This window comes from Poeciliopsis prolifica, unplaced genomic scaffold (assembly GCF_027474105.1).
Source record: "Poeciliopsis prolifica strain line A6 unplaced genomic scaffold, Auburn_PproV2 SCAFFOLD030, whole genome shotgun sequence".
Taxonomy (NCBI): domain Eukaryota; kingdom Metazoa; phylum Chordata; class Actinopteri; order Cyprinodontiformes; family Poeciliidae; genus Poeciliopsis; species Poeciliopsis prolifica.
This window is the reverse complement of record NW_026562405.1, coordinates 1,884,957-1,903,414: the sequence shown is the minus strand read 5'-3', so window position 1 is coordinate 1,903,414 and position 18,458 is coordinate 1,884,957. Positions and strand designations below refer to the sequence as shown.

General features: G+C 37.3%; 1 protein-coding gene across 1 annotated transcript in view; it reads right to left on the bottom strand.

Annotated features, from left to right (window-relative positions):
* Positions 1–18,458, bottom strand: part of LOC129372745 (plexin-A2-like) — an 83,431-nt gene that overhangs the window by 12,969 nt on the left and 52,004 nt on the right. Inside the window, exons 12-22 of the mRNA XM_055050216.1 lie at positions 18,128–18,327; positions 16,693–16,844; positions 14,706–14,823; positions 13,150–13,286; positions 12,448–12,615; positions 7,727–7,820; positions 5,307–5,546; positions 4,506–4,649; positions 3,586–3,820; positions 3,148–3,290; positions 2,190–2,458 (exon numbers count right to left, since the gene is read on the bottom strand). Coding sequence (XP_054906191.1) covers positions 2,190–2,458; positions 3,148–3,290; positions 3,586–3,820; positions 4,506–4,649; positions 5,307–5,546; positions 7,727–7,820; positions 12,448–12,615; positions 13,150–13,286; positions 14,706–14,823; positions 16,693–16,844; positions 18,128–18,327 — 1,900 coding nt within the window. The remainder of the gene's footprint in view (positions 1–2,189; positions 2,459–3,147; positions 3,291–3,585; positions 3,821–4,505; positions 4,650–5,306; positions 5,547–7,726; positions 7,821–12,447; positions 12,616–13,149; positions 13,287–14,705; positions 14,824–16,692; positions 16,845–18,127; positions 18,328–18,458) is intronic.

Sequence of the window (18,458 nt, the reverse complement as noted above, 5' to 3'; positions counted from 1 at the left end):
ATTATTTTTTCATTATTTTAAGACTGCCAGTGTTGTGACTACAAGGCCTAGAAAGAACAGTTTAAGAAATTTGCACTTGGCCGTTTAGCCTCAGTGGACACACACTTCACTGTAATATCAGGTAAGTGCTGCCAGTGCACAGCACTTATAGGTTATGACATAATTGTCCAGATTAAATGGCTACTTTAGATATTTCACACTATTTTCTAGTGTCTATACTTAGCTACTTTACATGAGTTCAGATTGAAAGATGTCTTGATTTTCAGACACTGGAAAAAAAGCTAGAAACTATATTTTTCCATCAATACCAGGTTTGAAGCTTGCTTCATTACAGCCACACTTTTTGTTTTATGTTTTTCTCCACAACCTTTTGGTCCTTACCTGTATTACGACCTTAACCTGCAGTGACGCAACTGTCGATGAAACCCTGTTCAACTTTTTGAGTGTGTACAGAAGATTAATAGCTTTGGACAAACAGCTTCTTCTACTGGCTCCTATTTGAACTTAGCCTTACATATAATGAGTGTCAGAACACAAGTTTTCTCCCCACAAAAGTCTCATGAAACATTCAGCAGGCTGGTGTCAGCACAGCGAAAAAAAAAAAAAAAAGGAAAAGGAAAAAAAAAACAATCGCCAGATAACTCGAGGTGGAGGGAAGACGGAAAGAGGCGAGAGAAAGGAGAAGAGGAGAGGTGACGGGAGAAGAAACGTGAGCTACAGTTGAATGTTTCATGAGGGGCATACAGAAGATAAGTCAGACTGACAACAGCTCTGCTACAACTGCACTCACTCTTCCCCATTAGGGTCTCTTCCTCAGCCAGTCCCTCCCACTCTCTATCACTTTTAACACTCCTGTCTTTCACCTGTCTGCTCAGTCACCCTGTGCCTCAGACTTGCAACCAGTGTTTCACACGGCTGCACAAAACGAAGCTGCAGAGAGGTGGGCTTCCCTTCACTGGCCTAGTTACTCAACCATTAGAAGGGTGGTAACTGGGCTGGAAAGAACAATGCACTGAGGAATTAGCTATGCTAAAAGATAAGCAGCGCTGATCAGGACAGGTTGGCTTTCTGTCGGGAAGGTTTTCTAGTCACTGCAGCGAAGCATTCATGCAATTCTACCAGGAAAGAACACAATCCACGTGAGCTTTCTTTCATATTTCTCTTTGCATTTTTGCAAATAGACATGTGATTTCTTTGACTAAAGTGAGAACAAATTACATAAATAATAAACTGCAACTTACAAAGAAAAAGGGATTCATTTTTCTGCATATGCATGAATGAACTTTAACCAACACCTCTGGAGGTCAGTCCAAACCAGCACAAAGTACTATTTATTCTGTCAAAGAAGGTTTTTATTCATGTCATTGGCAAACATGGATTTCAAAACATTATAAGTGTATGAGCTGGTAGCTGCACTACCAAGCATTTATGTAAACATCTTACACAACATGTAAATATTTATTTTAGATTGGACTGGATAAAAGCTTTCATAAACGGCTGATATTATTTTAAATCAAGAGAGCTTTAAAATAATTCATACCTAATGGTACATTTAAATGCTCATTATTAATTGGGTTGGTCTTGGAATCCATTTTACTTCAATGACAGGATTACATATTTTGAAATACAAACTTATGTAAATGCCCTCGTTAGAGCTGGAGTGATAGAATGTTGTACTGTTAGGAGCTTAGATTAGGCTTTTTAAGGGAATCATTTTTAAGTTGTAAAGGTAGGCTAGTCTTCAGTTTTCCTCAGTCAGTTCCCCTAAACATACACTTGATGAGTCAATCAACTATCTCCTGACTCATCTACCCTGAATTGATGTTTTTCAAGGAACACAGCCAAGTTTTCCAGTTCGGCTGTGTTAAATGTATTTATTAGCCTTTTATGAGTTGCTTTGTCTGACCTCTGTGCAATGTTAAGTTTAATTTGAGTAATTTTTACATTTTTATAACAAATTAAGGATTGAGTAGATATTGGTTAAGAGATAAATAATTTGATTGCTGAATTTTCTGGCTTGCAGCTCTTATTAATTTTTACATTTCAAATTAAAATATTAATGGTGAAGTAGCAGATTTTCAATAAATGTATTGTGGAGAATACCCAGACTCTTCCTGATTCATTTTACTGTAATAGAAATAGCTCAATGATTTGTGAACAAAGCATCTTGATTTAAGACAAAATAATACCTGCGGAGGAGCAATTTGGGGTGGTTCTTGCTCTCCAAGTTGCGCTCTATAAGGTCGGAGAGCAGGTGTTTGAGGATGTCTGTGGCATACTCCAGCCGTCCTTGCAGGGAGGTCATGATGAGTGAAGCGACATAGCCACGGTCTCGCATGGAGAAGGAGCGCTGCGTCTCCAGTGTGTGGATGAATGTCAGCAGGAAAACCTTGTTATTCACCAGCTGAGCAAATTGCTTCAAGGCTTTCTCCACATTCGCCTGTCCACTCCCAGGAACCTGCATGCATCACGCACAGTTGCACACACACAAAGATGCGTGCACTTATTAAACAGCACTTGCAGAAGGATGAGTCACAATGTATGAAAAACAAAAGGAAATTGACACGACAGTTCTCACAGACCACCTCCAAAGGCAAAGTGCAAACCAGAGCAACTCATGTGTCTGCAGCCTTTGCACTATGTGCTAATCTTGGACTCATCTGTCCTTCCCTTGAAAAGAAGGGTCATATTTTTTCTTTCGACATGCATAAATTCGAATTTTTACACTAATTAAGGGGCTTCGCTTTAAACAAAATGACACGCAATCAGTGAGTTCTTCAAGAGTACATGTCATTGTGAACGTAATATTGGCTGATTAAGGCAATTGTAATTTAAGCAACTTACTAATTTTGACCTTGTGGAAGTTTTCCCGCAAAAATATTAAGTGGCATTTGATTTGTCATCAGGGTTTATTCAAAAATGGATATCAAGTGCATTCAAATTAAACCCCTGAGATGTTGACAGCAATAAAAAGTAACATTTTTCAACACATCACCATGACTACAGACATGCAGGGTGGCAGAAAATATTTAAGATGTTGTACAAAATGATCTAAAACTTTTATTATGTTGATTTGTATTGAAGGCAAAAGGTCAACATATTATAGTTGCATGCCAGAGCTGGCACAGTGCTCTAAAGTCTCCTCACCTCCAGCTCCCTCAGTACTGGATGATCATCAATCCCAGGAAACAGAACCCTCATTGCATAAGTCCGATAGTCCAGGAAGGGGATGCCAGCTCTATCCAGATCGCTGGTTAACTCATTAATATCCGTCTGTAGCTCAGCAAAAGCTGCACATGACAGATCACAAAAGTGTTAAAAAAATCTGCAATAATTTCAGAAGAAGTTGCTCTAATTCAAAGATCCAGCATGCACAATGGGTGAACACCAGTAGTTTCAACTGTGGCTTGCAAATAACTGAACATTCTCCACTATTACTATTGCCTTCTATGATACCGTACTTTCAGAAGTTTTTACAATGATGCTACCTTCAGAATATTGAAACATTTCTGGTGCAATGGAGGAATTGCAAATAGAAATTTAGTTAGGGAACTGATCAAATCAACCTTTCCAAAAAAGGCTCACCCTCTTTACACTCCAGAGCTACTCTGGATTCCAGATTGTCCATCTGCATCTGCAGGCGCTTCAGAGTGAGATCATTCTCATGAGACTTTCGTCTGTAGGCGAGCAGGACGATGACGACGATGATGAGGAGCAATCCTCCACCAGCCGCGATGCTGAGAATAGCTGGCATGGTGAGCAAGCTGTCCGATCGGATGTGAACTTCTCCAGGAGAGATATGCAGTCCACCTACCTGCACCTGGGTAATAATAATGCAAAATAACAACTTTTAAAGCAGTGCTAAAAAAATGAAAGAAGATTTTTAAATGACGAGTCAAACTGTAGTTTAGTTTTTCAGCAATCAAATGATAATCTTTTCAAAAAGCATTCCAAACAGTTTTCAGTTCTTGTACATCCTTATCAGCAAGCTGACATCTCTATATTAGTGACTTTTTAAAATATATATATTTTACACATATATTTTGTTTGTGATGTAATCAAAATGAACATGAAAAAACGACACATTATGTGTATAATGAAGATATGAGCTAATTTATTAAAATGAGCTATTTTAATAAATTAGTTGCGTGACATTCTAACTAATTGAAGTGCACCTGGATAGTAGAAAATGGTCTTGTCATGTTTTTGTTTGTCCTTTTTTTAAAGGGCAGAACAGCTTGCTATTCTCTTTTCAGCTTTTTTGTCATTATTTGCTCATTTGTCAATAATTCCAGAGGACAATGTGCTGTAATGGGAAACCTACCAGACCATGAGTGACAGACAATGACAGAAAGCCAGCAACTAACTGAAAGCCAGCCGTTGACCCAAAAACAAAGTGACGTAAAGAAGACCACTGACCTACAGACAGCAGCCCGCATTCAGGCATGCAGACAAACAGAAAAATAAAAATAAAATGGACGGATAAGGATGACATTAAGACTCACCAAGACTTTATGTTGCCCGGTGAGGTTTGGTGGCTCGCAGAGTAACTGAGTGTCTGACACAGTAAGAGAACAGGGGGTATCTCCGATCAGCACGGTGTAATTCAACCTGGCTCCACCGGAGGCAGATGGCACCAGGTTACGGCCCTGTTAAAATAAAGACTCAATCAACACTCTATCGCAATTATTTGAAACATTTTGTATTTCAAGAACTACTTTTGATGGAATTTTTTAACAACGAGGCTATTTTGATCAAAGTTAATTTCCTTTTTAGAATCGAGAAGTATGTTCACTAAGTGACATAGTTGTACAGTGACTATTTACCTTTACTTGAGTAATATTTAGGAAATTTTTATTTTCAGGATTAGGCTTCCTACGCCATAATTTTTTACATTTAGTTATGTAAAATTACTTTGAATTACTCTTTCTGGATACTCTAGCCACTGTGCGTAACTTCACTCAGAGTGAAGAACAAGCTTTTTTTAACCGAAACTGTGTCACTCACAAACACACACCAGCATAATTAAAGCTTCATTGAATTGATCTAGAGGACACTAGCACCCACATTTTAAATTGTAAACTGACAGAGTCCAAATGTGCAGGGAAGATTAGCTTGCTTAGACTTAGACTCGTATTCTATGCTGTTCCTTCAGCCCAAGCAGAGCTAACAATTGCTAAAAGTCTATTAAAAGTGTGAAAAACACAAATCGGATGGAAATTTCTGGCAAAAAATATAGAATTAGTCTTGCATATGTACCTGGAATCACTGCATCACAGAAAATATGTTGTTTTATATTGACTTACTTTGAGAATGATGGGAGCGCCAGGTTTTTGCTCCAGAACACCTGAGAGGCTAAGGGGCTCCAGGTAAGGATTTGGGTAGTAGACAAATCCTGTGTTGTTGTATGTGAGAAGAGCTTGGACGTTGTTGAAGACAAAGCCAAACTCGTCCACATGTTTTATCGTCTCCTGGTCGGCGGTGTAATCCGCCTTCAGAGAAGGGGCGAAGCAGCTGATGGTTGTTGTGTTCAGAACTTTGCAAACCTGCAGAAGGATGAAATCTAGGTTTCCATCTTAAACTCTCCACAACATATCAACCCAATCTAGAATGTGTGTTATAGAAACTAGTCATTCGCTGGAATGACCTTACATCTACTAGCTGAGCTGCCCCAGGTCATTTCAAAATGTCATCGCTGGGCCTTGATAAACAACTTCATATCCTCACCGACAGGATCCCGAGGTCAAAAAACATGATTAGTATAATGCCTCAGGGGTTGATATGCTCAGGTACGAAGGCTGAAGCGCCTGGTAAAAATGCATTAGAATTTCATCTGATGTTGCTGTTTGTAAAATTCAGCAAGTTTTGAAATAAACTTACTGGATTAAACATTTTTAGCTGTAAGTTTTGTAAATGATTGTGTCAGTCGATGTGAAACTGATTTTGTGAAAGGTGAAAAATATTTGAATCTTAAGACAACTGATAAGCTTAATGTGTGAAGTCCTATCATTCTTTGAGGAACTCAGAGGATTTGCGGATGCCTAAAAAAAGATTTTAGGCACCTAGTGAGACACCTGTGCCAAAGGTCAACAGCACCTTCTCATCTGTTATTGCCTTTGAAGATCATAATGTTACATTAAATTTTCTGACTTTCTAACTGGGTTTATATAAATTTCAGGTTCCATGGGACAAATGGTTCAAAGCTATTTAAGTGTTTTTCTTTTATTGTACACATTTTGAAGCTTTCAAAGTTATGCTTTCAAGAGGTATGCAAAAAAGAGGCAATCAACATTTTTTTTCTCCCAGTGGCTATTTTCTGCAGCTTATTTGGTTAAAAGTTCAGCTTTAATCCCTTTATATCTCCGTTTTGCCAATGACACAACAGAACATGGAATTTTAATTGACTGGCTAAAATTCTGGGCTGGCATCAATACCACACCACTTAATTAGCTCAGGGCATATCTCTAACACACATTTTCTGCATACTGGCAAGACAAAAAAAAAATCTTTTTGACTCGCACATCACCGCCAGCTCCAACATTCTTGTTTTGAAATTATTTTTAAAAAAAGAAAATACTTCCATAGTTGTTTTTCTGGCAGTCTCATCAGGTACTTGTTCTAGTATTGATTTTGAGTTTTTCGCCTTCAGAGTTCTCTGGTAAATCCCTGAGTGGTCAAAAACTACAAGGTGAAGGTGCCTGAAATTTTGCCATCAGGACTGCAACAGTATAAAAACAATCAATCACTTTGAGCAGCTCAGACAAGCAATCTTAACACTATATATAACCTTCCAAAACTTCATTTTTCCAAGTCAGTTTTCAAAATTGACATTTATGTGGACAGCTCCAATCTCTGACTCTTTTTAGATGTCTTTTGCTATGTTTGATCTTATTTTTTGCAAGGTCTCTGCTTTGTAACAGAGCAACATGCCATCAAAAACAACAAACCAGTTAAATTCAGTTAAATTAACAACAGGGAATTTCAAATATATTCATATACTTTGAAATTAATTATGGAAATAGCAGCACAAAACTGTCAAGAGAACCTTTTAATAACAGAAATCTGGAAAATGACTTTACTATGATACCCATGACAAATTCCACATCTGCAAATTGACTTCAGAGGTAATTAGAAACCAGAATCTTTATGTGTGCAATTGAATAAAAGCAGCCAAAACGCCCAATGGTAACATTTGAGACACAAGATAGATCAACACCCCAGGTTGAAAAAGTTGATAAGAAAATAATCTGAGCTAGATAAAATAAATAAATAAAAAACACTTCAGAGATCACAACTGAATGATTTATGGCCCAGTCAAAGTTCCTGCCAAACTACTGCAGTGTCTGTAGCTGGACTTGCTGTTCACAGATGCTCTCTATTCAGTCCGCCTGAGATTGAATTATGTCACAAAAAAAAAAAAAATACAAAATGTTCAGTCAAGGTGCGCAAAGCTAGTAGAGCCATGCTGCTGGAGAATAAAAGCTCATTCTATAAAGTATTCAATCAGTAGCGATGAATATTCAGACTTTGTACATCATACATATGCACTATTTATGTTGATCTATTATATATAATTCTGATAAAACATGTTGAAGCTTTTGATTGTAACACACAAAAGTATGAAAATGTAAAAGGACCATGAGTGTTTATGCAAATCTACTGTGCATTTGTGTTGATGCAACATGAATTTTTATAGATGCGGTGTGCTAGAAGTTGTATTACTTACATTCACAGATTCATGGCCAGCATATTTGACTCGAACCCGAGGTTCTTGAACCACATCCAGGTTGGTCCCAGTCACCGTCAGGGTGGTGTGCCCGCTGTTTGGATGAAAGACATGCAGTTAAAGCACTCTGCACAAGATATGAGCTGCTGCCTATTTCTTCATGTGTTGCTTCAAAGGAAAACGAAATTCTTGTAATTTTGTCAGAGTGCTCTTTTGCTGGAGCTGTCCAGGCTTTCTGAAGGTCTTCTGCATTTTTTTTCTTTGAACATTGTTGAATTTTTCATTTCATTTCAGTCTTGTCCTTGTACCTTACCATTTTGAGAGTACTTTTGTATTTGGTCATACCACTCAATGTAGACCTACAAATCCTTCAAAGAAAAGGAATGAAATGTAAGAGATGACCCAACGCTTACAGAACCCACAAAAACCCATTTTAAATTGCACCAGTTGGCACTTTGAAAACAGCTGTCAGGGACAGAATGTTCCAATTTCTTCAGATGCACCTGCAAAACTTACTAAAGTTAACAGAGTTTTACAGGAATAAAACACTACTTTTTAATCAAGAAAGTGATTTATGAAAAGCTATTAAATGATAACCTGGCATATAGTAAATGAACAAACTGAAGAGGTAGTTCTTTTTACAAAGAAATTCCATCCTTAAGATTCAACATTTTCAACACAAAATATTTAAACTATCTTGAGCATGAAAAAATGTTCATGCTTAAATTTGTATTTTCTCCCCAGGATACTTGCAAGTACAAGCAGAAACACCAATTACGCTCCAAATGGTCAAGTAATAGACTGAAAAAAAACAAAAACATGTTCATTAAATAATTTAGTTTCAAGACCTTCAAAAAGCCAGAAAACACCTACTTTACCTTAGGACATGTTCAAAACACATGAAACCCGGTTACTTGGAAGCAAAACGTTAAAAAAACAAGATTGGGGAGGTTTTTACACACCACTGAATGTCAAAGGAATTATTGCTTAAACATGTATGCATACACCAAACTCCAGGTAGCCTCCACATGAACACAAGCTGCATTTTCCTCAGTGATTTGATTAGAGCGGCAACCACAGAGAGACCAATCTTTTTCATCAACATTTCCCAGATAATTTCCATAAATGCATGTTTGAGGAGGTATAGCTGGTAGCTCGCCCTTTGTTATTGGGCAGAAAAAGAAGATCAAACGGAGAACCAGCTGGCTGCTATTTTATATTCAGCATCGAGTGTGAGACTGGCATAGCATGAATACAGGTGCTACTTGTTTACATATCTGAGTTGGATTGGATTAAATTAAAAAACTACGCTCTAATCTTTGCACAACATGTGCTGCAGTGCAAACTTAGAAAACATTTGGAACTGGAGTGTACACAAGGTGAAAAAGATGGATAAATACACGTAGAAAAATTGGACAAAATGCTGTTAAACCATCCAGCATGGTGAAACTAACTGAGTGCCAGCCCTTCTCTTGTCACACTTCAAAGGCCACCTAAGCTTGTAGGGCCTCATAGTGGGAATGCACATTATGATGAGAGCTCTTGATTGCAGCGCCACAAAGCTCTTCCTGTCACCAGGATATGGGCCAGGGTGACTCTCTGAAGCCTAATCTGCAGTTACGTAGTGCTGCGTAATTCCACCCAAACCCAAATTAAGTACCATTTACTGTTGGTCCTATGAAGGCAATAAAATTTTCATTTGTGTTAGAAATGTTTGTCTGGAAGAATTTTACATTTGTTTTTTCCTGTTTGCTGCTTTTGTCTGTCCGTCCATTACCAAAGTCAAAAGTTGCTTATCATCTACTATAATTCCAACTTCCACACATCTTTGTTAAACTTTGTTCAAGTCTTGTACCGTAGTTTTGATCAGGGTCAAAGTAACTTAAAAATCCCCTTGATTGTTGCTACAATCAAACTGAAACAGTGTATTTATCACTGTTTCAGGAATGTTGACAGCATTTAAAGGTTTAAAGGCTTTATCATTCTTTCAAACTGATCTGTTCTGCTTGGACTATGGGTGATGATTTTGAGTTGTTGAATTCTTGATGCCTGTTGGACACAAAAAAGGCACCAAGTGGCAAGATTTTACCTTTTTCCAAAATAATTGATGTATATAATAAAATATACTACTCTATTCCTTTATGGTCACTTGAAGAAATACTGCATCTCCCCAAAATTACAAAACAGATTAATAAAAAATCACTGCAATAAGACATCAAAACAGTAGCAATGAAGATTTATTTTGAATTGTTGTCATTATAGAACAATTAGGGACGGGGGGAAACAATTGAAACCAACCTGGGCTCATGCTAAAGCTAACTGCTTCCCTTGTTAAATTAAAACTTAATTTTGATCAACTACATATTTTGCAACGCTAGGTTAAATTTGACTAGCCAGACTGCCAGACATCTTTGACAACATGAGTCAGGCTAAAAGATTTTTGAAAGCAGAACATTATTATAACGTTCTATAACCAATAAAAGACCAAGTCATAGGAAGAATTTTAAATTCTCTAGATTAACAAGAAAAAAGTGGTGTGCAACGAGTTACACATGGCGTATATCTAACAGGATTACAGAAAAAGAAACATCATCTTGACAATGAAACATGATGGAGAAAATATGATGGTTTGGGGTTGATTTGCTGCTTTAGGAAACTCAGACATCTTGCTGTAAATCATAAAAATTTCATCTCTGGCAGAAAACCTGGAGGTAGAATACACAACAACAATATTTTGTGTGTAAATAATGTATTCTGGAATGATGAGTGATCAAAGATTCTAAACACCAAATTTGTTTCAATGGATAATCAGTTCAAAATGATTCAGATCAGCATCAACAAAAAGGCTTAATTAGAACCTTTCAGCTCATTGGATGTTTTTCTCCTTACAATCCGAAGAAATCTTGAGGCCTACTCTAACAATAATCAGAAGCATTTTGTCTGAGCACTGGAACTCTATATCATTCCCAGAGAAAATCTCAGATCAATCAAAATGCAGTAGCTGAAGCACTTACAGGAACTAGCATGGGAGAACATAGCTTTTCAATACTGGAAGCTCTTTGTGGGTTTTCAGTGAAATTCAGAACTGACTTTAAAATTCTTCTCACTAACATAAAGATCAATACTAGAGCCCCACAGTATCTTACAGATCTCCCATTCCTATAATGTACTAAGCAGGCCCTTCGTTCTCAGAATGAAGGTTTACTTATGAGTTCTCAGGACAAGAACACGCTGCAGAGCCTTCAGCTATCAGTCTGGGAATCAGCTAAACAACTTTAAGTCAATGGAGACATTTTCTTTTTCTTTTCTATTATGCATACATATTTTCTGTGGTTATAAATTATAGATGGATAATTTCATACTAACATTTTACTATAATATTCTACTGTAACACTTTTAAGTGCTCTTCAACATAAAATCAATCAAATATTTTATTTATTATTTTTATTTCTCTGTCTGCCTATTGTTTTTTTTATTATTATGGCCTTTGAATTGCAAAACGCTTATGTTTACTTTTCACCATGAAATCATGTATTGTTTTTTTTTTTTATAAATGAATTTATTATTGTTCCCATCTGATTAATATAATTATTTGAAATAAATATTTCACTTTTGTAACATGTATATTTTTGTAGACAGTGCATAAAATTGTGCAACAGTTCATTCATTTCTGTTGTGTGAAACCCTTTGATGCTGATAGAAAGGGACAAGGTAAATACATAAATAAAAATTGATTAGGGTGGTTATCAGTCGACGTCACGCTGCATCAGCACCTATTGTACTGTGCATGTCGCCTGCAGAAAGAAAGCAAATTCAGCTAATAAAATTATTTACACGTCACCAGTTCAGTTCACATCTCTTTGCATGCTGCAACTTCTGCACAGAACTTTGCGGCATCTACATATGTCCAAGTTATTTTGTTTTTAGTGAAGCGTCTTTGTACCTCATACTACCTCCTGTTCAAACTGCTGCACTTTTGGTTTCCAATGGTTTACTTCATCGCCTGCCTTGATGACTGCCGCTGTCTGGTCATTTTTCTCTAATTGTGACCAAAGTAAGAAAAAAATTATTGTTTTTAATTTGTCCTTTGCATGCTAAATATGAAATCTGTTTTTGTAATAAAAATTTGCAGGTTTAGGTAAACCGTATTCAGGCACCCTTGTTCACCGTGGATACGTTTGTTTTATATAGAGGGACCCAACGCAGCTTATTGAGAGCTGATGATTTAACCGTGAACAAAATTGCTTTAATATTCTTAGTATTCATGGAAGTTTGGGCCATTTGTTCTTGTCATTTATCCACTCCCCTGTATGTAACACATATGGGTTATTAACACATATTTCATTCACTAACTTCAATTTCATAGCATAACTTCACTGACCATGATTTGATAAACTGTTGTAGTAGACTGACAACATGTTAGCTAATGTTGAAACCATAGACATAAATATGTAGACGCTTCATTCATGTCTATGGCTAATGCAGAAATACAACGGCAGGTAACCGTAATATCTAATGAAAGTTTAAAGGCAGGCTGGCTTTTTTGCAGTCAAGTTGCGCATTCCTCTGATGTGTTTACAAACAAAAAAATTCCTCTATAGTACATAAGCAGTAGTTAAACAGCTCTGAATAATTCACTTTAAAATAACATCTAACTTGACCTGTACAGATGACTTCATTAAGTGTCAATGTTAGAGAAAGCAAAGTTCCCAGTGTGGTACCTCACAATGCTCCACAGTGGTTCAATGCGTTGGACTGTGGGATCTTCAATGTAGTCAAAGGTCAGACTTCCAGGAGCCTTGGCCCGGTCAACACTCAAACTGACTTGAACTGGTCCCGCACCCGTCAGTGATGGAGCCGCAAAGCACACAATCTCTGACATGCTCCTCCTGGTGGGAGAACCAAAAGAGAGAATTATTCATGCTTTCGATTGTGTCTGCCCCTCTCACTGCTGCAGAGGCAAATCCCTGACTCCATACAGTTATGAGCCACGCATGAAGGGAGAGGATTCATTATAGCCTGTCCCATCTCCTGCTTGTTACAGTCATATTGGGGATGGGAACTATAATTAGAGGGTGCTCTTGCTAATGGCTTTTTTGCTTCATCTACCTGACTGCTACAATGTGCAAAATTTTAACTTAAAATAGATTTCTATAAATACATGGAGAAAGAAATATCTTATGCGAGTTTCATCATTTCCTCACCAGTCATTACTTATTCCTAATTTAACATGCAAGCACACACTTGTATTTAATGTGCACGTTTCTGAATAAATTGACTCATCCTGCGTTTGATTAAAACAAGAGAAGGCTAATTCGTTAATACTGTGCAGAGGCAAGCCTACTCAAGTGCCTCTCCATCTGGGCTCCAATAGAAAGAAAGATTACCATAACATCAGGGGATCATATTATCATTAGGCTCACCTGTACAGTTCGCAGGTTTGATTTCCAAAGTACACAGTGACAGTGCTTCCTGCGCTCAGATTCTCTCCAACAATGGTAACCTTAGTACCCCCAGACTCAGGTCCTCTGCCTGGGGTCAGAGCCAAAATGGTGGGTATCTATGGACAAACAAAATATATTAATATTTAGGGCAAAAGATGGAATCTCAAAAAATCTTTTTGCTTTGGACTTTGTCTTTTTCACTATTTTCAGCTTTATAAGAAAAACGACTAAACCCGAATAGTTGAATTATGTATAAAGCTGCCTTTTTGCAGACAACAAAATATATTGTTAGAATATAAATATAAAATAAATATATAATGAATTATACATTTCCACTGTGAAAACGCTGCTTGATATCTATTAAATCCACAAATCAAGCTGACTTGCTTTCAAGTGACATCTGCAGTCACAAGCAAGATGTTCAGATGAGCCTGTTTATGATTTCTGTTAACATTTCAAGAAATTTTTTAACTTAATAAGTGAACCTGAACTGGATGTTTTTGCAGTTTTCTTAGCTGGCAGAAAACAGTGTTTTATGCTCCAGGGCTTGAAATTCAGAGACTTTGCAAACAAACTTTCTGCTTTTGTAGACAGAGTTACCAATATTGTTTCCTCTGGTCCAGGATTCTTGTGTCTTCTATGTGTGTGAAGCACAAATAGTGTTATGCACACACGACAACAAAAAATGCAATCTCTTCATTTTTGTCCCGATTAATTTAAAGCATTACAACCTTACAATGATTTCATAGTAGTTCGGTAGTCTTCATATACTGTGATTTTGTCCCAAGTTTTAAGGATCTCACAGAATACGGTATTGTTTAAGACGTAATTTGAAAAAAGACAAAATATAGTTCAATTCTGGATTCTTTTTGCAGCCAGCCACGATTTTAAGAATCAGCTTTTGCTGCAGTATTGCAGGTATTCTGGGGAATGTCTGTACTTTTCTAATTAAGAGAACTGCAAGATTTTAGCTGGATTTTATTTCAGGATATTAGAATATAAAGAGCTAAATGCAAATTAAGAACACACTTTTCAGGTTTTATATGAAATGAATTTAGAAATCTGGGTATCTTTTTCTGTCACAGTTGTACTTTGCCTCCCATTGGCTGATAGAAATTCTTGACCCAAAAGGATTAAATGATAAAATGAATCTAGAAACAGATTAATTATTTTCATTAAATATCACAATTGTGTACAACTTTGTTTGTTTACAGCAAAGCCTCCAGAAAGGAGGGTGCACATGCTGTGCAATGATGCAATAAATATTTTAATTACTACATAATGTCATGCTTTAACAGTCATCTCTTTTGAAAGACATTACCTGACAAAAATTGGAAAAAAGGAAAAAAGCGACCTCTTTTTGGGGCTTAACATTTAGTCGAAAATTATTCACAATTTATTTATTTATTTTCTTTCCTGTGTGTGATCTTTAATGTAGCCTAAATATTAGCAGTGTATTCTCAATGCACAGGATTACAAAAAAGGTTTTAGTCAGAACAAACTGACAAGTCTCTCTCTCTCTTTTTGTGAATTACCACAAATGTGTAGATCTGTGAGGACTGTGCGCTCAACTCTGGTCTGCATTCACCGACACACAGCTTGACTGGACCTGGGGCGCTTCCTTCCAGAGCTGCATCCATCTCACATACAATCCTGTCAAAAGCGAAACATGCAATGATGCATCGATATCCACTCCAAACCATTGCCATCTGAATTTGGCAAATAATTATAACACAATCCTGATGCACAAACACAAACACACAAGTGTGACTGCACTATGCCACATTCATCATGAGTCTCACTGGTAAAAGATGCTCTCTTTTGGTCATTGTGATTGAAGCAGACTTTCATAGAAGTTGCGGGTCATTACAGAGACTCATCTTTCTTCCTAATAGGAAACCTATAACAGCAATATAACTCAAATGATAAACTACACCCCTCCCCATCACAGGCATGACCGCCATCCGCCATTACCTCCCGTTACCATGACAACAGGGGGGTTTCTCCAATAAATCAGTATTGCCTGTCAGGTCAATAAGATAAAGCATGTTATGTATAAGTCATTACAGCAACTGACCCAATGGTGAAATTAATGGTTGTAACATCTGTAATGTCATGTTTTAAAGCGCTGTGTGAGCTGAATGAATGGCCCTGCTAAATCTGCTGCTTCGCAAAAGAAACCATAAGTCGTCCGCACAATGGGAGCACTCAATGAATCGTCCCGGCCCATCTCTTCTTCTCGTAGATCACGTGGGGATTCCTATTTACAGCTGGCATGTTCCTTTCTTTTTCTGTTTTTTTTCTCTCTCTTTTTTTTTTCTTTTTTTTTTTACAAGGATATAAATAAAGTCGCTGCAGCTTGGTCCCAATCGCATTACATGCCTGTGAGAGAAACACATGGCTAACAGATTGTCCCTCCAGTCAGCGACATGCAGCGCATTTCAATTACAGCTGTACCGACAGCCTCATAACAACGACGACACAAAGACTGTCTGCCTCCTTCTTTGGCTGTGACAGCACCAGAGCAAAGCGAAGCCCCCTGCAGCCTGGGGAGGCGTGTCGACTTTTTACTTACACATCAGCCATGATTCATGATCTTAGAGTCATGGGGAAAAAAAACAAAAAGCTATGTATAGTAAATGAGTATGAAAGAAACTGCATGGGTTAATTTTCATTGACTTTTTGGATTTGTGCAGTATTGCATTCAGTGCTTTGTGAAATATTCATACCCCTTCAACATTTTAATATTAATTCCCTTTAAGACCAAAAACATCAAATTGGATTTTAAGTGATACACCAACACAGAGTAGTACATAATAGTGAGTTAGAAGAATGATGTTTTAGTGGACATTTAGTTTTTACAACAGATACTGATGTTTAAATATATATTTCTTTTCTAATTTGATGTTTACTCTAAGTTTACTTAAGTATATATTTTTTTTACAAACTAGCTCAAGCTCAGCCACATTGGATACCCTGAATATTATGGAAATCATCAATTAATTACAGCAAGTTTTGCAGGTTCTACGGAGCTAAGTCACAGATTCATACAGCGATACACTACTTGGAGTTAAGTGCTGGAATTGAACCTCCAACCTTCTGATTGCAAGACAACTATGATACCCACTGAGACACTTGTGTCTCATGTCTTGGTTTGATTGTAGTTGTGCCTTATTCCTCCTATTGTCAGGTGATGGGGTGAAAGATGCTGTCTGAGGTAACAGCTGCATTGATACTGCAATTAAATTACACAAAGCTGTGCTCTACTTACCAGTCAGAGGCGGTCTAATGACAATTAGTTGTACTGGATTCTACATAAAAGTTTCAGTTTCAATCTATATCCTTTTCTTTCTAATTCAAAAATATGCTCTACTTTGCATTTGCCTATTTTTTAAAATGAAATACTTTGAAGTTTGTGTTTCAACATTATAAAAAGTAAGTACTTATTTGGTGTGAAAATAAAATGTTTGCAAGCTAAAATATAAAGCATTAGTATATGACAACATAAGGATGATCTCTTACTGCTCTGCAGTGACGTATCCCTCCTGCTGCGGTGTGCACTCCACTCCTGCCACCTCCACGTTGCCCACAAGCTCAAAGAAGGAGAGACCCAGGTTCAGGCCCTGAATAGTGACAAGCGTGCCCCCCTCCAGAGGCCCTGCTACTGGGCTTATCTTATATTAGAAGGAGACAAAGAGTACAAAAGGATTTAGTGAGATCTAACTTGTGCGAAGATTTCTAATAACAGCTCTGGACGCCATTATTTTCATTTGTCAGTGTTAAATTTCCTACATTTGTTTTTGTGAACAAATGTAGGAAGTTCAACTTGAATTTTTACAATTTAAGTTAAAGTCTTAAAGTTTACAGCCAAAGCAGTCTTAATAATTCCCTTCTATAAGATTTCATTTAAATTTTGAACTGAAAATTTTCAAGGATGCAACTTGTGCAGAAAATGAAAAATAGGCGTTTTAAAACTTACTCAAAGAATGGCGATAATTTAAAAATAAACTTTCATAAATAATTCAGAGAATAACAAAGCCTTGAGAAAACCATTCACAGCACATGCCAGCGAAAAAAGCAAACTATGCCAGCAGGGGAACATTCGGACCTACAGAGCAGAACAGGAGCAATGGTGAAGCAACTCCGCCTGTGCTGTTGATTCATTCTGCTGCAGCTCCTTCAGAAACACTAATAATGTGACAGGGACATCAAAGGCTGCTGGCTCTTTGAAGTGGAAGAGCCTGGCATCTTTGTGCATGACCCACAGTGCCTTATTCAAGAGAATGAACAGGGGTTTGGGACATAAAAGATCCATCACTTCTTTCTAAACAGACTGAATATGTTTAGCTGTCAAGAACTTAAGGTATTCAGCTGGCATGGAACAAAATGTCAGATAGTCTCAGGTAAACAGACATGACTGAGAATTTTCTGCATTTTGTTGCTGTATAAAGCCCAGACAACGACATATCCACATGATGATCTGGATGTTTTTCCCAAGCAAAAAAAAGTAAAATATACTTTTAAATATTTTTGCGAGGAATTCAACTTCAAGTATTTCTATACTTTAATATTTGTGTTTTGAGATGATTACTCATCTACCTCATTAATCTTCTTCCACCTTTATTTCTCTAAAAGTCTTTTTGTTGATGTGGCATGATGTCAAAGCATGACTGAAGTCACTTTCCTGCTCTCTGTCATGTTTTAAACTTTTTGAACAAACTGCACCAAAGCCAAGAAGTGTTTTTATAGTTTGTTTTGCCAATTATACAGTTTATAAATTACAAAAGGAGAATCTGACAAGAATTATTTTTAATCAAGCACCACTCGACTGATAAACAGCTAAATATAACACATGCAAGCCTATTAAACTAATGATCAAATTGAACATGTATGACTGCTGGTAAAACTGCGCACATGTTGTGTCTGCATGAGTGCAAAAGATGTGCAAGCAACAAACCTCTGTAATGCGTGGGTTGGTACACTTGACATTCCTGGCAGAAAGGTCCAGCCAGCGGCTGGCGTAAGGGGAAATGGGGGGACAGTGCTGCCTCATGGTGCACCGACCCTCACCGCTACACCAGCCACACTGGAACTTCCTTTCAGCACGCAGACACATGCCACAGCTGTCCCGCTGGGCGCTGCACTTGTACAGATGCACTGCATAATAACAAATGATACTTTTAACTGATAAAAGCCAAGGAACTGCACTTCTTTTATGATGTTTAAATAGCTTTAAAAAACCTATAGAAACTAAAAATTTATGGCAAACAGTAATAAAAAAAAACACA